Raw genomic sequence first — 21,263 nt, 5'->3', positions numbered from 1 at the left:
GATGTACTAAGGAGTGACTTACTTGATGACTTTAGATTGACAGGGCAGTACTTTAATTGATGCCCCTCTACTCCACATCCAAAACATACATTAGTACCATAGTGACATACCCCCGAATGACATCTCATACACTTCACACAATAAGGATGGGGTCCTCTAAACTGATTCGCCCCACTTACCCGATATTTACCCTTTTTGCATACATCATAAGCATTCCCTTTAGTCTTCTTCCAAGCCTTCATGGCGGGAGTAACAATCTCTGCAACCGCTCGTTGTATGGACTTTTGGAATTGCCCAAATCTACCACCCCTAACACGCTTTTGAGCATACTCACAACATGACGCAAATTATTTTCGCCTGCATATCGGGCAGACCGGGATGGGTGTATCCAACCTAAGGGCATTTTTTCTTCTTATGCCCCCTCCTTCCACCACCATGACATATTTCAAGAATCATTCAACATAAACCTGAGTGGCTCTTCTTTCATATCAAACATTCTGGCTCATTGATGCCAATAATCCTCTTTCATTTCTTAGGTGCTCTCACCACATATTCCGGTGGCACGGTAACATTAATAGGAACAACGACACTTCCCCTTGCAACTGGTTCTTTCAATACCTCCTCACTGCCTTGAACCCGTGGGTTACTCATATGGAAAATAAGACATGATGAGGAATTTAGCTTCCTACCTTGAGCTCTATCGCACGATCAGGAGTATCAAAGAAGTGTGATAATTCCTAAATGTCCATGTAGCCTCCTCATTATAGATGTGGTTGACAACACACCGATAAGAAGGACTCTACTAGACACTGCTCCGAGACATCCTAGGACACTTTAAAACCTTAGGCTCTGATACCAAGTTTGTCACGCCCCAAAAACTGAGGAGCGCGACCGGCGCTCAACCGAGTGAAACCGCCCAAGCAAGCCTATTAGATTTCATTCTACCCAAACTCATCCATGAATAAAGAAGAGATGCACTCCATTAATCAAACACTTAAAATATTTTATTAACAACCCCAATTTTCCAATTCCATTATTCAAAAGAGATTCATTTACGATTTCCAAATTATTACAAGTTCATAATTATAATAAAAATATGTTTGCCAAATACCATCATTTCTAGTTCAATTTTCCACATCAAAAACCACCCACAACCTGCCTACGGAGCCTCTAAGTACAACAGAAGAGAAATATGGAAAAGTCGACAATAAGGCCCCAGCTATACCTCAATCATAAAGTATATGAGAAACAAAAGATACATGGCCCCGAAATAAAATGGGGCTCACCAAATCAGCTGAAGAGAGTGTACCGCTATCACTGATCAATGCCGCCTGCTGTAGAACCACCTGCATCCATTAAAGATGCAGCGCCCCCGGCAAAAGGGACGTTAGTACCGTCGAATAGCACTAGTATGTATAGCTAAAAGTCCTCTTTCAAAATAGAATACCAATGTAAGAAGGGGAAATCCATAGAAAAAATAAGTCACAATCAATGATATTCAAATGCCAAGTTAAAACATAATAATTTCCAAAATATGAAGATAACACTAGGAAGTGATAATCAAATTATGATGATAATATTATTTTTGGTTGGGAGATCTTTAGCACCAATGTTCACAATACCGATATTCACAATACCAATGCCACCGTACTTTTAGCACAGAGTCCGATCACGACCTGATCGGCAAGGCTATCTCATTAGAGAATCAACCACAATTACTATCAATACCAATACCATCATAATTCTAGCACGGAGTCCGATCACGACCTGATCGGCTAGGCTATCCCATTAGAGAATCAACCACAATTATTATCAATACCAATACCGCGTAATGTTAGCATGGAGTCCGATCACGACCCGATCGGCTAGGTTATCTTATTTGAAGACATCAACCAAAATCTCGATTTCAATTATAATTTTCAGCACAATCACCACCATGTGTGCTACATTGTGTCCGATCACGACCCGATCGGCTAGGCTGTCTTATTCGAGACATCAACCCTTTTATATCAATCAATCTTATCCCAATTAAGAGGAATAATTTTATCACATCAATCTCATCCCAAATAAAGGGAATAATTCACAAAAATAATATAGGTGCAAATGTATTTACCTCATCTTCTTCCACATTTTATAAATCTCCACTAGTATTTTCAACCAATAATAACAATAATATTTTTTTGGCTCTTTTGACCATTCACAAGATTCTTTATTCAAGGCACGGTGGCCATATTTGTTATTCCACACTTTTATTTCTCCCCTCTCATGTATCATCATCATAAATATCAACATACATATCATATTCCGGAAATTACAACTTTAAGTTCATTAAAAATGAACAATTTAAGCACCATAGATTTCTTTCCGAGAAGTGGAGTAAAATGATTGGCAATTGATGCGCAAGTTAAAATCATCAGCAAATAACACACCATTTATTCTTGACACATTTTCCCCCCACAAAGGGCAATACACAATTTCCACTCACGAATATGTAAGAACGCAAAACACATTGAAAATACTCACAAATCATAGTGTCTGTTAAAACAGCCACATATGAGCATGACTTGAGTTTATAGGCTTTTAGGCAATTCTATTTTCGAAGTCAATTCGGAATAGTTGAATCAAGGCTCATTTCATAACCTTTCTCGCATCATTTCATTTCATTGGCTCCATTGGCCACAAGTATAACTTTCACTTATATCAATCATCGCATTTCATACTTCTTTCACATCTTTATAGGTTATCAACAGTAAGACATTTCCAGTCAAGGCTTTAGGTACACATATGAGCAATTAAGAGTCTTAAGCATATTGAGTTTACTCACACAATTTGGAATCATAACCTTCATTTGAAACACAACTCAAAGACATAGCATTTTAATACACGTATCATTCTTGAACACATTCCCAAAGGATAACATAATGTGTTAGGAATATTCGGAACACGTTATGAATACTTAATTCTCGACACTTTGCTTATTCGGGACAATCGAATTTATTAGGAATAACTCGGAACATAGAATAAGGAACTTGAGACAACCATACTTGAAACTTATGAGAACATCATTGAATTCAATTCTAAGAAAGTAGTTTAGCCAACATACCTTGATGGAGCTCTTTAGTGCTACTAAAACCACCTACTACTCTTACAACTTCAATCTACATCAACATAATTCAATTGGACCAATATTAGTAACAAATTCCATAATTTAGGCCATTTAGGCATTTTATCAAACACCTAGTAAGCATGAATCTTTACATCTCTTACCCATAGAATTAGTTCATCTAACTACTACCATTTATCAATAATTTATTCCACCATCATTCTTAAATAATTCATAACTTCCAACATCACATACATGACCATCTATCCACACCCAACCAATAAAATTCCATCAAATAATCACCTTTCAATCTCTACAATGGATATGTATTTAAATTGGGAACTTATGGTTTCCAATCACCATACCATAAGTTCCAATACTTAATGCATACTCATATTCCTATAATATATCCATACATGTAAGTCTAAGGGTGTATGATTACCTTTTGGAAGAAATCTTGCAAAACCCTCCTTTGAGTTCTTGAAGAACTTTCTTGAAGATCTATGTATTTTATGGAGGATTGAGTTAGTCTTAGGGTGGAATTGATGGAATGAAACATAAAATTAGTAGGGATTACTCACCTTGAAGATGGGGGGAGTTGGAGGTCTTCAGAGAGTGGAGAAAAATCCCAAAGTTCGGCCAAGAAAAATGGGGTAAAATGAACCCCGAAATGAGTATATAGCGTTTTGGGCGCCACAGGTAGCGCCGGGGGCTGCCTGTGGCGCTGGTTCCAGTAGCTGAAAGAAATCCCAACGCCAGGGACAGCGCCCCGACTACCCTGGGCGCTGGCGACGGGAAATGATTTTTTCCTGACACGGGAATGGGCATAACTCTCATACGATGTCCGAATTCGACGATTCTTTTTGCTATGGCTCCGTAATTTCAATACAGATCTAATGCTTCAATCAAAACTGAATTTGGAGCTCATTTGTTTAATGTGATACCACTTATACTCTAAGAAGCGACGTCGTTGAAACACTTTTGATGTCCAAATAATGTGGTTCCACTCCATAGGTCTTCTTTGATACTCGAATACGTTATTCCCGAATACCGTTGTCGCACTTTAAAATATTAAATCATTAAAAAAATTTAACGGGGTCTTACAGTTGAGGACTACCCCTCCGGAGTTCATAGTTACAAAGTGATATCTCGGGCCAAGTATGGCATCGGGTGCAGGCCACGCCTCCCAGGTTTGGGGCGTGACAGAACCACTCATCTCCCTAGACACAGTGAAACTGAATGCTCTCGTCAATCCACCCCCGGTCATACCGGATGGTAGAAAGATGGTCCCGGGTAATCAAAGATGCAAATTCGACCACAAATGTATTTCGATCACCAGGTTGTTTGTCAGTCTTGTCCCAGACCTTAAAGTCTGCCATTAAATCCAGTTCGCTAAGGACTATTTTAGATACAGTCCTTTCCGGGAGGGGCTCAAATTCTCGCCCTTAGAAGAAGATCAGTCAGCAGCCATCTTGCTCGCCTAGCTATTCTTGGTCGGCGGTAGAGTATTCAACATTCTTTTAATTTCACCATTGGCAACTGCCGATGGTATTCTTTCAACAACTTCAAGACGGTAGAGGAAGAAGGCATCTTTATTTGAGAATCGGGACTTTAATATGCCATATTTGGAGACCTTAGATTTGAATTTTAAAGAGAGATTACAAAGGGCAAAAGAAGAAGAGTATAGAGGACAGCGATGAAAGCAACGACAAAGTAATTTTGATGAAAGAGGCTTAAACGGAAAGGGAAAGGACTAATATGTATAAACTTGGGAAAGTCATCATTACCTTGTTAACCTCACCGACAATTGAGGTCTGCTACGTACTCGGAGCATTAAACGGAAAGGACTCATGTCCCTTCAAATTCAAAAGTAACGATGGCAGTTTCGTGGGATTCCCCGCTTAAATATTTCTACTTCCCGGATATTTTTACGGAAACTATCTGAAAGTGAGGACTATTTATACTGATAAAATACGACCATGACACATGGCTAGTGTGATAGGTGACACATGGTAAGTATTTCCCAGTCAGACGTCTTATCATGCTCAGTCCCTTGTGTTAGAACATGCGCAGCAGAAGCAAGCATACAATTTAAGCATCAAATACATGTAAACTAAACAATGATACAATTACGAGATTAGAAACCACTAACCTCTTGAAATCATTGCACAGGTCCTCCACAGAGCAAGAATCCATGGTTGTAGCACTACTAAAAATTCGGCAAAAACCGACCAAGGTCGACCGACCAACTTTGGTCGGTCAAAAAACCGACCAAAGTTGGTCGGTTTTTCAAAAAAAAAAAATTTAAATTTTTTTTTACGAAATCGACCAACTTTGGTCGGTTTTCTTTGGCGCAAAAATACGGCAAAACTATTTTTGAATCCCGCGAAATTTATATTTCAAGAAACCGACCAACTTTGATCGGTTTTTCAATTAAAATAAATAAAAATTAATATTAAAAATACCGACCAAAATTGGTCGGTTAATTCGGCCGGTCATTTAAAAAAATCGACCAACTTTGATCGGTAATTTTACTTTTTAATAAAACCGACCAACTTTGGTCGATTATTTTCGTGCGAAAATACAATTAAAGAGTATAAATCAAATAAAAGACAGTCTTAAAACAAAATGTACCAATGGTCTAGTGGTAAAATAGTATCCTGCCACAGTACAGACCCCGGTTCGATTCCCAGATGGTGAATCTTTTTATTACACAATTAAAATACTGACCAATTTTGGTCGGTTTTTTTTGCAATATTTTTTTTTTTGATTCCGACCAACTTTGGTCGGTATGCCTTTCCGACCACAAAAATACCGTCCACACGTAAATGGTCGCGTTTTGGTCGATTTTTGGCCATTACCGACCAATGTTGGTCGGTTTTTTTGGTCGGTTTTTACCGGATTTCTAGTAGTGTAGTCTTCTGCTATGGTCCTAGTAAGACCTTAGACGAAATTGCTTTGAGTAGGCAAAAATAATACAACTCTGAAAAAACAGTTATTGGGTGAAAAATGTCTTCCTTATGTAGACTCGTTTTTCAGCCAAAAAGAGCTCCAAAAACGTGTAGGATTCTGTGTGTGCAAGTAGAATCCTGCTCTAACTCTACCGGATGATTTTTCTCCCACTTTTTACCCAAGTCAGTCCAGGTTTTTACTAGGTATAGCAGGGACCACATAAATAATAAGAGGTTACTAATTATAGTATTAATTCGAAATTTTGCATGAATTAATTCCTACTATAATTAATTGCAGTTTATTCCACTAAAAAACTGCAATTGAACTCTTCAATATAAATTTTAAAAATTCACTAACACTTATTTTAACTCCCCATGTTAAGATCCCAAATACCAGTCAATTAAATAAAATCACTAAAAATTTAATTTAATCAACTAATTAAATCCTTTATAATTCCGCTTAAACTATTTCATGTGACGGATACAAAATTCATCGGCCGGGTTTTCACATGAAAACTTATAAGCTTACATAAAGGGGTATCATCAAACTCAAAAACGAATCATAGATTCTATCAACTAATTATTATTTCATAAATGTTATTTGTTATTGTCCAATCTATCAGGCATACACTAACTTTGAATAGAATTGTACCTTTTGATAAATCAAAACAATAAATAAATCACATTGATCATAATAATTATATCAAGATTAGGAGTATAAGCTCATTCAATGAATTAGAGAAAATATTTTATATATATTCAGTACAAAAATATATTTTCTCTACTTGGTCCGTTCAATATACACTAAGTATACTAGCACAAGAAATCGGAGTAAAACCACTCACATAATCAAGACAAATTATACTATAATCTTGTGCTACAATCATCAAGATATTTTGCCCAATAATATCTTCGATTGTGAACATAGTTTATTAATTATGAGAACCGACAATTTAATCTTCTGTGCATGAGTTAAGACTTCATACACTAAATTGTCTACTACATAACTAAAGGATACACATGTAACAAATGATTTATTTAAAATATTACTTTATTGAATTGAATAAATTAAATAAACAATTATTCCATAAATCATAAAATACAATATTATGTCTAAACTGCATGGTTAATAGTATATCCCAACACCTTGAGCCAAAAATCTAGGATACAATAATCCCCTCGAGAATAGTGTGATTCGTTTCGGTCAAGGAAAGCCTTGGAATCAACATATCGGGAAGCCACAAGAGTCTGGATAGGTACTCACCTGGTGAACCGGACTCCGAGATATGCGGGACTCACCCATAGTTGTGCCCATCAGTTATGCCCCATGTAAACGTAATCGGCGAAATCCACGTCTCCAGTAGATAATGCGAGTTACGTCTAGGCGAGAAACTAGGAGAGCAGTTATGTAAAGACTAAAGTATAAATACCCCTCTTCCCTCATTTATATCCAATTTGATTTACGCTTTACTACCAATTTATATATATATATATATATATATATATATATATATATATATATATATATATATATAATAATAGAGGGCATGAAAGAGATGACTTGGCACATCTCTTATGCCAAGAATCATATTTTATCTATTTTTTCAGATTTTTGAGTTTTTTCCTACTTTTTATGCTTATATTCCCATTTAATATTATGTGCTAAATTAAAAAATTCAAAAGTCACGTTCCCCAATCTCTTAATTACACCTCCACCCAAAAGTCACGTCCCACGATTGACATATTCATCATGAGGTTATAATAGAAACGTTTACCCACATACATAAAAAAATCGCATACCAACATAAAGACATTAATACTTGTAGCAGTTACCTGATCATTATTCGCATATTAATGAAACAAACAATTGGGAGAATAACTGTTGCAATCTTCCATATTTCTTATTTATGGTGGAAAAAAGAATCCCTAAAGTCTCCGGCACCAGACTTATAAATATACCAACAATGGAGATATGCTACCATTCATATATTCCCTCCACGTTATTCAGAACCATAAAGTTGCTCAAATAAAAATACAAAAAGTGACTATTTCATCTTGGATCGAGCAAAACAAAAAAGGTTGAAAGAGTTTATAAGATCGGGAGGGATTTTATACCTCCCATATTTCGAAGGTAAAATTATATATGACGATGATTTTTTCTAATCCATCCATGAGGACACTAGTTTCTTTTATTACAGGGTTGAACTTACTTGAGACCAATGCGATATATTTGGGACCATATGACACATATATGGGTACGCGGGAAGAAACTTATGGTTTTGTTTGTATTCTGTCTCGCTATAATATGATATCATCATTGTGTGGCTAGAGGTTTAATTTTGCTCCTTAATTGATATGCGGGTGAGATTCCTGTAATTCTTGGCTTATATATGAATACATTGGAGTACAATTTTTAAAACCATTTTTATAGGGAGACATGATCTTCATAATCTGAAAATATTTTGATTTGAGAATCTGATGGCACATGTTCTTGGATGATCAGGAGGATGATCGTTGCATGGACCTGCAGTATGTGCTGCTACATAATGTCGCCTTGAAGCATCAAACAGGACAAAAAAAATTCTATAGAAGTATATCCCTGAACTAAGGGATGGGGAATTGAGAGGGATATTAAGGAATAGGAAAAGAAAGGAAAAGAACAGTAGAAGGAAGAAAAAAAAATTGAAACGTAAAATAGATAGCGGAAATGAATTTAATGGACAGACTTGCCTCATATTATTTTTTGTTTTGTTTTCTCTTTGTTTTTAGTTTCTTAATTTTCATTTCATGTTATTTTCTGTAACTAGTATACTTACCCGCGCGATGCGCGGATAGTTTTAAACCAAAAAGAGCATAGAGAAATATTAGAAAGAGATATATATTGCAAACTATATTTATTGGCTGCATTAAAAAAAATTAAACGAAAAGAAAAATAGGTGAATCCTATCGGGCTATCTCTATGAATTTGTTGTTAGGGCTATCTAAAGATGTTCATATGAAATGAAGGGTCATTTGTTTCCTCAACAAATGTCTTTTGAGTAAATGTCAGCCTCAGGTTGTGTGCCGTAGTCCTCAACTTCAAATTATTTGGTCCGACTACAAAGTAGTTCATACGATATAAGCGAAGTTCATGTATCTTGTTCCTAAAAAACTTAACAACATACTTTCCGATTGAAGCATGTATACGATCACCCTACAAAATCAGATTCCTTATTAGTGCACAATTATGAAGCCAACAATTATAAGATCGTATATACTGTCATAAGTGCCTAAAGTTGTCCTCAAGATTTGATGTCAAAAACCTGATTGCTTTAGTTTTTGAGATATCGTGTAACTATCTGACGCAACAGTTCAATACAATGACAACAGATATTTACCTTAAGTATCTCATTTGTTACCCCTAGTCTTCCAGCTGCTAATGTAGCCCCACCAGCAAGAAAGCTGGAATGATGATATATTTCTCTCTTCTTCTGAAAGGCATTATAATAACAAATATTTCACATTATTAAAAGAAAAACAAACCTTTTTTTGCAGGATAATAATCAAAAAAGCATTTTCGCAGTAACTTTTACCACTCACCTCGGCTGCATAGAGTTTTTTGAGTTGCTCATTACAAAAATCCATTTTGCCTCTAGCAACCCATTGGTTGTATCAAGACGATTTCCAATGTGTTTTTGCACAATTTTCCCTTGCGCCACTATATATTCATAATGTTCTCTGTTGCTGAGAACAGAAAGAAAACGATGAATAATTAGAGCTAAATGGTAATATCAAATAATGAAAGTAAAGAAATTATACAGAGTTTACTCCTTGACTTAACAGAAAAAAATACATATTGTCTCCTTTTTTAATCAAGGATAAAAGGAACATATGGAACATACCATAGAGGTAATTAATATTAGTAGTGTATAATAGAGCAGATCATATATATATATAAAGAAAAACCAATGTCTGTGCATGTATATGAGAAGCCATTTGTATATTGATGCTAAACATTATGATTTGCATTGCAATAAGTGACAAAGATTTTGCACATTCTGCCAAAGATACTTAATACATTATTTCTAAAGCTTAGATCATGGACATTCTTTGAGGTCAACCTTTTTTCCATCTCCATGATTCCTACTTCGAAAACTCTTCAGAAGTGTAATGTGTTCCACATCTGCTTTGAGAAAGAATAGTTTGGCTGCTTCATGTCTAATAATTTGATGCTTATTGATATCTTTAACAGACCTGGATAGTGCATCAGTAGTATTTTTAGTAAGTAATTGACCCAATACATAATTGACTTCATGTTTTACTAAAGCAGTGTTTCAAGTTACAGATTCTTTATTCGTGTCCAATATTGTTGTAATGTGAAAAAAGAACAGAATAACAATGATACATGCCCTGTTCTTCTTTAAAAATAGCGTTCCTCAAGTCTTAGACAGAGGAAGAAGTAGAAGGACTAGATGGTTTGTGGATAGAAAGTGTGATAAAACCATTGTTCAGGAACCGTTATTAGTTATTACATTCTTCAACTCTTTCATTTGTCTGACAGACTATAACTTGTTTTTCTGAACTATTGAGCTGGAATTGCAGCAAAACTTGTTTATATCAGGAAAATATTACTTTATAAACCAATTACATGAAGAGTGTGAAGAATAATAAGAATAAAAATGAAATGTAACGCACTTACATTGCGGATGTAATTAAATTTTAAGAGAATAACACAACATTAAGAGTAACTTAATTAAGAAGCCATTTTAGCAGTTATTTTAAGTAAAGCTGTCAAAGAGAAGAAGAATCATTCTTGACCTTTATGGGTAAAATGAAAAAACAAAATACACAATTTAAAAAAGAATGAGGCCTCACCAGTCAATGACAACCACTTAGCCCAACAACATATTTGACAACTCCCTGAAGCCCGACCAAAACAATCTTGGTTCTGTTGTTTCTAGTCACAATAAATTTGGTGTGTCTCGGATGAACAGACAGTTCCTTATCACCACTCTCTGCACGGAAAGGCGATAACACCCGAGATAGACATAGTTGAGCCTCCAGTATTTTGCACGTCTAAACAACTAACTAATCACAATGAATTTAATGAAGATAACAATAAAGATCAGTTTAGGTTAGGTACTGTTACTCTGCCACCAAACTGCAGAGCTCTACATGATGAATAATCCTTTCTCCCATGCTCCTCATGTCGATCAGATAATCAAATAACAATTTTTTCTAGCCATGAGAACAAATTAACAATTCGAACATTAATTGGAGAAGTCATCAGTAATGTAATAGTGACTTTGATCATACATTTCCTGCCAAAGTAAGAAAGAACATAATGGAATAATGAAGTAGTAGAACTTAGGAATAAGCATATTGAGAAACAATCTTGTTGTATCACACCAATAAAAGACAAACAAAAAAATTAGTAGGTCGATTAGTAGTCAAAAAAATGAGTATATGGAAACATCCATAATTTTATTTTAGCCAGCCAAAACATATTACAGTTGATGCAATATCACAAAATCCACTTGATGAATTACCTTATTCAAACCAATTTTGTACATGACGTTCACTGCTTCTTCACCAATGCGATGTAAGAAGTAACGTTATTCCATGTTATGGCAGATGATGACCAATATATATATATATATATATATAATAGAGAAATAGGAAAATATTTTTAAAAAAATACCGAAAAGTAAAGCGTACCTATTACATGTTTCAGAAATCACATCAACAGGAATTTTTTGCAGTTGGTTAATGAATCTCAGCAACAAAAGTAGTACTTAAACCTCCAAAAAGATATTGATTATCTTTCGAGTGTCAGACTAAATTTCGAAAAACTTCTTTAAATACAACATTTGTAGCTTCAGTAGTTATTTGCCCATCGTCATCACAAACCAAAATTTTTAATCCTTTTCTACTTGTCACCCGAGAAAGAGCAACATATAGTTGTCCATGTGTAAAAACTGATTTCTTCAAAAATAATCCCACGTGAGACAATGACTGTCCTTGACTTTTGTTGATTGTCATGGCAAAAGAAACAATGATTGGAAATTGTCTTCGCTGGAACTTAAATGGAATTCTAGCATCAGATGGAGTCAATGTCATTCTTGGAATAAACACTTTCTGTCCAGCCATCTGTCCTGCTAAAACCTTGGCTTCAATGACTTGATTTCCAAGTTTAGTTATGATCAACCTTGTTCCATTACATAATCCTGCTGACTGATCAATATTTCTTAATAACATTACCGGAATACCAACCTTTAGAGTAAGAGCATGATTTGGAACTCCAGAACATTTAATTGTATTTAAGAATTCAGGAGTGTGTACATGTTCCAGTGCTGAATAAGTATTGTCAGAGCTGAAGATTGTATCAGAACTCAAATATGATTTCTCAGAACTTTGATTAAGCGAAATCATATATTCGTTGACTGATTCCACCATATCAAGAGTTGGAGTAAGAATGGCTCTCTGCTGGAGGTATCCTATATCATTGCAACGACTGTTGAAATCCGGATATGTACTTTCTACAATTGCAGATGTTGGATCAACAGATTGTTTTATCAAAAGATCATCTGGTATTTGGACTTTTTCATTGCCATCAACAGAAGTACCAACTATACCATCGCCAATTGCCAAAATCCAATCTGAAAAAACTCTCAACTCATCTAGATGTGTCCCTATTTCATTACCTTGCAATCTCATATTCTTTGTTAACTTTAAGAGTTGACAGTGAGGCCACAAATAAGAAGAATTGAGAGAAGCATTAACAATATCTTGCCTACTTCCTTTTGGAATGACAGGTAATATTTGTCTGAAGTCACCACCAAGAACAATTGTTTTACCTCCAAATGGTAGGTGTAAATTGGATGCATCTTTAAACCTAAGAATATCTCTTAAAGTTTTATCAAGAGCTTCAAAACAATATCTATGCATCATGGGTGCCTCATCCCAAATAATCAACTTTGCCTTAATAATTAAATTTGCTAAAGGAGTACCTTGCTTGATATTACATGTTGAATCTTCAGTTACATTTAGAGGAATCACAAATCTTGAATGAGTTGTTCGACCACCTGGTAACAACAGAGATGCAATCCCGCTAGATGCAACAGTTAACACAATATCTCCTCTAGATCTTATGGCAGAAGACAGAGTTCTCCAAATAAAAGTCTTGGCTGTTCCTCCAAAACCATATAAAAAGAAAAATCCACCTTTGTCTTCATTCACATCTCTTATTATTTTTTCATAAACTGACTTTTGCTCATCTGTCAAATTCTTTACTAATTGTTGATGTTCCTCCACCAAAGCGCGTTTATTATAACGCAATTCATCCCGTATTAATCTATTACTGTTGTCAACTTCTTCCGTATTATAAACTGGCCTTGGCATTGTTGGAAAATCCTGAAAACTTCTTCCACAACCTTTCAAAAAAATTTCAAGCTTTTGCAAACAGCGATTTTTCAATTCTTCATCTGTTAGGTCAGCTTCTGAAATAACATAAAAATATAAAATAATGAAATACAATTAAATGTTAAAGTTTAGTTTAGCCACATGAGATTAATAATAAGATTAATGAAAAAGTATAGTGTTCAATAGTAGTTTACATGAATTTAAAGCACATTTAACGTACAAAGAATTTGAAGGAATAATATAGTCCAAACCATGTAGTTCATTTTATTTTTAAAGTGTACTAATAATGTGAAGATGCATTTTATTATTCGTAATGTATCAAAAAAGTCAGTTTTGATATCCAAAAATAATGAATTGAAATATTTTCAATTAAAGTAGAGAATGCATAAGAGCGATTTTAGGCTTTTCCGAAGCTTTAGGGCATTAAATACAATGCATTAATTTTTTATTAGTATTTATGTCTGGAAAGTGCATTAATTAGTACCAATATTATTCCTATGATCTAAAGAAAACACTATAGTAAAAAGACATAAACATAACAAAATATTGTTTAACGAACCTTAAGTTCTGGAATGAATTTTGTATGAAGTTGAAAAAAAATATAAAAAGCAATGAACAATAAGATTAATATGAATGAAGTAATTAAAAAGAAAATTAATTAATAAAGTTAAGCAAATCAGCCATCCTTCAGAAGTATCATATCATAACTCGAAATTGTAAGCATTAAATAAGTACCTGGGTGATCCAATATTCTTCTTTCTTCATGAAGGATATCTTCTGATAGTAAATGCCATGTTGCTTGCCAAACACTTTCTGGACGTGACATTGAATTTGATAAAAGTAGCATAGCAAATAATTGCCTAAGATATGATGCCATTCCCCAATTACTTGCTTCCATTATAGCATCCACGTATTCCTTGTCATCGTCTAATAAACCCAGAGTATAACATGCATCTCTAAAAGTCTCATGATCACAACCGTTGATATTTTTTAAATCCTCATAGCTCTTTGGACCTTTAATGACATTCAACAACAATCTAAGGTAATATTGCTCGCCAGATCCAGGTGGAACAAAGAATATTCTCCCAATAGAAAATGCAGATGTTCTTCTTTTTTCCCATCTTTTTAGATTTTGTTTCCACACAAACTTTAGAGGGAATTCTGCATAAGTCAATTCTTTTGCTTCAGGAAATGTCTTATTAGCTTCAAACCAGCTTAAAAACATAGATTCCTTAACGGTTGGTCTATTGACAACTGCATCAATTGGATCATCATCCGAAAATATGACTGTCTGATTATTTGGTAGGTGAAAAGATAGCCTTTCTACCGATGGTTCTCTATGGTGTATTGGGAATTTAAAAATTCTCCAAGCAGCTTCACAAGGTGATATGTATCGGCAATCACAATACATATTTATTTCATCAACGACCCCCGAGTCTTCATTATTTACACTTTGAGAAAAAGCTGCGGTGACACGATCATTTCCTTTATTAACATACTTAAATAAGTACTTAATGGATCGTGATTGATTACACCACTCCACGTTAATATGTGCACCATACTTCAATAATAAAAATCTATTGTGTGGTACAACATACCTATTATCCAAGTCAATACCTACTCTCTTTGCAGTTCTACCATCATCCCTTCTTCTATAAATTGGATATCCATCTTCATCAATTGTGGTTGATGACACAAATTTTTTTGGAAAGTGCTTTGTGCATCTACCATTTTGCATGCACGGAGAAGATTTTCTAGCAGTACCACAAGGACCATGCATCATGAAATTTGTAACAACATTATAATAATAAGGATCTACTTTTTTATCTGGTAATTCTGCTGAAATTATTCCATCAATATCTCCGACATTTGGGTATTTATTCAGAAGAAAAAGCAAGATGTGTGCATGAGGCAAGCCTCGCTTTTGGAATTCAACTGTATAAATCACTGAAGAATAAAGATATAATTAGATCATTAAGTTTATATATTAGTTATTTTTAATATTAGCATATAATAAAATTAATGTAATAATGTAATAATTTTCTAGAACATAAAAATTGTACCTGCTTTTACTTCTCCAAAAACTTTATTGTCGCGTAGATCCTTTATCATGCGATCCAGCTTGATTTTGAAAACCCTTGTTAAAATGTCGGGACGATCTTCTGGAGATAATCCCCTACTCTCCACAAATCTAGTAATCTCTGGCCATTTTGGGTTACAAGTAAATGTGATGAACAGATCAGGGTACCCCGCCCATTTGCAAATTGCCATGGCATCTTGATAATTTTGCAACATGTAGCGTGCACCTCCCGTAAAGCTGGAAGAAAGTATAACTCTTTGTCCTTGAGAAGAAGGTTCTATGTCACCATGTAAAACAGCATCTTGTAACCCTTTATAAAAGTGTGCTCTCAATTGTTTTTGAGGAAGCCTAATGAACCTCAATCGAGAAGATTCCATCATTGTATAACCATCTACCAAGAATTGCTGAAATAATCTTCTAGCTGACACAATTGTTGGAACTTCATCCTTCCTTTCTTGAATTTTATATGATAAGTACTCACGCGTGCTAACACATTTCCTTCCACTGGTCGAATCATCAATATCATTTAAAGGAATATCTTCTCGGTATCCGTCTTCACCATACGGAAATAGTAATGGATATTGCAAACCTAAGTATGCTGCATTTAATTCATTTACCCTTTGTAGTTGTCCAGATTGGCTTTCAACTATGATATCTCTGTCAGACCTTGTTTGTTCAAAATCTCCAACGATCAAAGCAGCTACCTCTGAAACTGTTGGTAAATTGTATCTTCTTCCATCAGAGCCTCTTTTCCCTATCAATCTAAGTCTAACATTTGAGGTCCGGTCTGTTTGAAATTGATCTCTTACCATTCTAAATGACTTTGCAAGAATATTGTTGTCATCAAGCATTTGCTTCAACTCATTCACAATTTCAGCATGAAGTTGATTGTTCATTTCACCACGGCTGTAAAGAAAAGTATTGAATTCAACTAACAATGTATGTCTTATAAAAAATATAATTTAAAAATATTTTGAGTAAGCAATTGTCTATGCTAACCTGATAGCATGAATTCTATTTTCCACCTCATTTTCTGTATCATAGATATACAATTGTGCAAATTTTGGAGAAGATCCCTCCGGAGGCAATAAGCTTCCAATCTGATGATAATTTTGCCCAGACAATCTGAATGTTCTAGGTCCCTTTGTTTTGTTGACAGAAAAATCCACCTTTCCTCCCATTGATGTAAATGCAAATATAGAATTATATGTTCGAATGTTCTCTCTGAAATGTTTGCTTTTTGCACCTTCATGAAATTAGGTTTGGCTAAAGCAGATATATATATGCAAAAATTATAGTGTCATTATTTTAATTAAATGAATTTATCTATTAACCTGATCCAAACAATAAATCCTTCAAAATCGAAGGAGGCTCCTTTGGATTTGGTAGCTTGATTTTTCCACGACCACAACACAAAGTGAAAACTGGTTTTTTATTTTTATACTTCTTGTCAACTCTTTCCTCGAACCAGAAATATGCCCCACAATATTCACATTCATAATTGGCATCTCCTATATCCCAGTATTCTAGTTTTATGAGAGTAAAATAAAGAGATAAAGTTAAAGTACTTATTATATAGAAAGTAAAATTATGTTGTATATGTAACTTTAAAATACGTCATACTTACCTTCATTGGTCATCCAGCTCTCTACTTCATCATCTATAAATAATAATAATTAGATCTTAAAATTTGAAATTTAATATATTTGGAACTGTTAATACATTTTAACATTATCGAACATTGATGAGTTTATATGTGAATACCTTCAAATACATCGTCATCTTCATTTGCATCATGAATTTGTACGTTGGATTGCATATGACCTTGATGCATAAATTAAAAATTAATAAACTTGTATGTATGACTATGAGTTGCGGTGAGTTAAATGGCATACCTGGTATATCACCATCAATATTGTCATCTTCAAATTCTAAACATAAATATTAATTGTTAGCCTTTTTTTCAATTTCATATTGAACAAAAAGTATAATGCAATACTGAATTTGAAATTATAGGGGTGCATTTAAAATAATGAAAATTGCAAAAGTAGAACCCAAATAAAAAATAACTCATAGAAGTAGAATTGTAAAATAACAAACATGTTGTACTTGAGAAAATAAAGAGAAGCAAATAAATGGCAGCAAATTAAAGTTTAGTTTTTTAAATAATTCTGTTGCCCATAAAGTTTCGCATATAAGTTATACGTATATAAATTAATAACTTCATTATTTATGTGGAGATGTATATAGCGGCACAAATAATGGACTTCCTCAAATTTCAAAAATAAGTTAAATAACTTAAACATAAATATTTACCTTGAAATAATGGTATCTCATTTAAATCCGGTAGAAGATGTCCTTTCTGCAAATTTGAACTCGACAAACCATATCGCAAATTATGCTCTGGCATTGATTTTGGATATTGTGCTTGAGAATAAGAAGATGAAACTTGTCCACAACTCTTTATGGGGGTAGTACGAAATCGAGGGAAATTTAGACGATTTGTTATATCCGTTAATGATTGTTTTGTTTTCCCTTTTTGAGAAGCATTCCCTATGATAGTAGTATCAACAAATTCTGTAAACCATAAAATAAAAACAAAAAAACTAATTGTTAGAAGTGGAAAAAGATAGGAAAACTATCAAACCAATATTTATATCCTAAATTCTATGTAAACAAACTTAATATGTAGCATTTTTTATATTTCATGGTCAAGAAAAAGTATAAGTTTATTGCAATATTGACCTTGAAAAAATAACTCTATAGCTGGGTTTAACTTAAAAAAAAACTCTTGATTTTTGTGTTTTAACAGTGTCACCGTTAGTTTCAACCTCATTCCATTAAGTTAAACTAAAGGTAGTACCTTAGCAAACTTATGAAATTAAAGATGGTCAAGAGTATATATAGAGGTCAAATACAAACCGACTCCCATCAATAAGGTTTAACTTTGGCTAAAATCTCGCATTACAAACATGAACTAAATCTTACTTCGCCTCTAATTAGTCATACTTCCAATGAAACTGTAAACCCCCTATCAAACAACATGTTATATTAGATGGCCAACAAAACTTCATTTAAAAGTATTCTAAAGATTAAGCCTAATCAACCAAACAAATATTTTTTTAAAAAAAATAAACATCACAAAAGAGAAGATAAATCGCTTAATAAAATTTTCAAAAGTAGAACGACAAAAAAGAAAATTCATACAAAATAATAATTCTATAATTATAACAAACATGTTGTACTTAATAAAATAAACAAAAGCAAATAATGGCAGCAAATTAAGCTTTTATTTTATAAATTATTCTACTGGCCAGTCCATTACGCATATGAGAAAAAAGTATATAAATTAAAAAAAATTATATTTTTGTTGAGATTCAGTATAGCGACACAAAAGTTTGACTTCCTCAAATTTTCAAAATAAGATAAAACAAAATTTACACAAATATTTACCTTGCAATAATGGTAACTCATTTAAATCTGGTAAAAGATGATCGCTTTGCAATTTTGAAGGCGACAAATCATATCGCAAATGTTGTTGTTGCATTGAATTTGGATATTGTTGTTGAGACTGAGATGATGAAACTTGTTCACAAATCTTTATGGGTGCAATACATAATTGAGGGGAATTCAGACGATTTGTTATGTCCGTTAATGATTGTTCTGTTTTTCCTTTTTCAAAAGCATTCCGTCTGATAGTAGTAGAATGGATAAAGTCTGTAAACCATAAAATAAAAAAACAGGTAACTGTTATAAGTGGAAAAAGGTTGGAAAACTATCAAAACCAATATAATGAAATAATCTATAGGATGTTTAAGGACAATAACTATCATTAAAGGTTAGTATATAAGAATTGATATGCTGATTAGAATTGTGATTTTTCTCTACTTGCAACTGAGTAAAACAGGTATAAAAGGCACTAATAAAGACGACAAACCTGTACGACTAATCATCAAAAATACTTAAAAATTACAAATGCTCTAAAATTTTAAAAATGCATAAGATGCACGGGATGGGTAAACATATCAAAAATGATAAAACATATGACATAATTATTTTAAATTTATGCAATGATATATCAAATAATGCATATTCGGAAGAAAGACCATACACAGCATAATAGAGAGTACTATGGTGTAAGGATCAGAAAATACGTCGATATATAGGACACATGTTTTTTAAAATTATACTTAAATTTGAGAATCTAATGCATCTATGAAACTGAACAAATAGTAGAACAAAAAGATTTAGTAAGAGACCGAATTTACGTCCAATTGTTTAAAGAACTGCAAAATTACTCATGATCTATATAATGTTAAAATTTCATACCGTTCGAGGAAAATTTAGCCTGTTTCTGTTTCTGTATGCATATTCGATTTTTTCTTGCGAGTTTTTTCTGTTCTTCCATGTCAAAGTGCCGTAAAAACTGAATTTGTTGCGAGAAGTTGTAGAGTCTTTTGCAAAAGTAAAGTGGAATTTTGTAGGGCTTCTTGGCAACCCCTCAGTCTGTTGATTCCAAAGCAAAAAAACTCTATTTTCTTCTGATAGTGTAATTCAATATCGAAAATTTCTGAAGCAACCACAACAGGGTTGACTACAACAATTTTAGAAGAAAAACTACTGTAGACAAACGTAAAAGCATGAAAGCGCTGGATACATATCAAAAAAATTGGCTGACGTTGAGGTAGGCAGGAGTTGGAAAATTGGGGTGAGAAACTGAATTAGGTTTGAGAAGTTGAAGAGTCTTCAAGAAAAGCTAAAATAGAGAGCAGTTGACGATAACAGGACATATCTGATGCGCCTCTTTTTCCTTTATATTTATTATTATATTTTATTTTTTTATTTTATATCTTTTTTAGTGCAGTAGTATTTTTAGTTTACTGTAAGTCCCAAAGACAATTTTTTAAATATATTTTCGAAATAATTAAAAATTAAAGTACAACAGGAAACTTAATTTTTATATTACCAATATATTTTCAACTGATTGAAGAATGAGTTAGCCCATTGTTATTAATTCTTAGCAAGTTCTAACTCTTACCAAATTCTCACTTTTACTAATATTGTGAATATTTACAAATCGTTATGTTTATGTTTGTTTATCCATAGGAGAGACGAAATTCGTCTCCCATGTTGCATATTTTAAAGGCGGTGTAGGTTGTGAAATTTGATCGTAAGAGCATGTTTGGAATATGTATGGTTTTTTCCTTTTTCTTATCTTGTTAACATATCGCACATATGCTCTAGTTATATGTGATGTAATATCATAAGAAATTCAATATTTTTGGATTTTCAGGTTGCCAAATAGAAACATAATGGCTAAATAGTCTTCAGATGAAGAGAGGTAAAATTTGTAATTGTTGTTGTTCATTTGTCGTATGAGAAAATCGTAATGGTTATGCAACTGGTGGTGGGTGGGCCTATTGTTCCTGCACTATTTGATACCCCAAGAATGAGTTGGTTGAAGAGTTTGAAATCCTCATAGAAGAGTTTGGAATACCTTGCAAATTTATAGAAGGTTATCTAGTGATGACACATTATCGATGCTATAATTCATCTAACTTTTGTCTTCATAGATATGAAGACAGTTGTTCGTGAATATATAGCAAAAGGCTTTAATAATTCCGTGGGAAATTTTACACATATACCATTCTGTCCAAATCCATGAAAATGGTTGGATTTGGACAGAATGTTCTTCCACTTTGTATTGGCTTTATTGGCTATATGGTTT

The 21,263-nt window shown here is 33.6% G+C and overlaps 1 protein-coding gene and 1 long non-coding RNA gene across 9 annotated transcripts; one reads left to right on the top strand and one right to left on the bottom strand.

The window, feature by feature from the left end:
- The first annotated feature begins 7,597 nt into the window (after positions 1-7,597).
- Positions 7,598-8,805, top strand: LOC108947603 (uncharacterized). The gene is made up of 2 exons (XR_011409856.1): positions 7,598-8,415; positions 8,558-8,805. It is a non-coding gene; the product is annotated as an uncharacterized lncRNA (long non-coding RNA).
- A 111-nt stretch (positions 8,806-8,916) lies between these two features.
- On the bottom strand, positions 8,917-20,059 carry LOC104088849 (uncharacterized). Of its 8 annotated transcripts, XM_070181716.1 has the most exons (17): positions 19,865-20,057; positions 18,989-19,252; positions 17,852-18,112; positions 17,431-17,466; positions 17,300-17,359; positions 17,163-17,195; positions 16,870-17,061; positions 16,535-16,781; positions 15,519-16,441; positions 14,191-15,402; positions 11,752-13,532; positions 11,177-11,354; positions 10,909-11,048; positions 10,155-10,287; positions 9,634-9,777; positions 9,432-9,524; positions 8,917-9,247 (listed from the first exon to the last, which is right to left on the bottom strand). In XM_070181716.1, the coding sequence occupies exons 1-11, from the start codon at positions 19,941-19,943 to the stop codon at positions 11,866-11,868; spliced, it is 4,974 nt and encodes a 1,657-aa protein (XP_070037817.1). In that variant the 5' UTR covers positions 19,944-20,057; the 3' UTR covers positions 8,917-9,247; positions 9,432-9,524; positions 9,634-9,777; positions 10,155-10,287; positions 10,909-11,048; positions 11,177-11,354; positions 11,752-11,865. The 8 variants fall into 8 exon arrangements, with proteins under 8 accessions (XP_070037817.1, XP_070037821.1, XP_070037815.1 ...); XM_070181720.1 differs by having other exon boundaries at positions 10,909-11,354; positions 14,191-14,616; positions 19,865-20,059; XM_070181714.1 differs by having other exon boundaries at positions 10,909-11,354.
- Positions 20,060-21,263: the final 1,204 nt, after the last annotated feature.

The sequence above is a fragment of the Nicotiana tomentosiformis genome, chromosome 7 (genome assembly GCF_000390325.3).
Source record: "Nicotiana tomentosiformis chromosome 7, ASM39032v3, whole genome shotgun sequence".
Taxonomy (NCBI): Eukaryota; Viridiplantae; Streptophyta; class Magnoliopsida; order Solanales; family Solanaceae; genus Nicotiana; species Nicotiana tomentosiformis.
Note: the sequence above shows the minus strand (reverse complement) of the source record. Positions and strands in the feature narration are given on the sequence as shown.

Coding starts and splice junctions, on each gene's coding strand:
- LOC104088849 (XM_070181714.1), bottom strand. CDS start 19,943: ATGGAAGAACAGAAAAAACTCGCAAGAAAAAATCGAATATGCATACAG. Junction 17,360..17,430: donor TATTGATGGTGATATACCAG/GTATGCCATTTA, acceptor TTATGCATCAAG/GTCATATGCAATCCAACGTA. Junction 15,403..15,518: donor TTTTGGAGAAGTAAAAGCAG/GTACAATTTTTA, acceptor TTTATTCTTCAG/TGATTTATACAGTTGAATTC.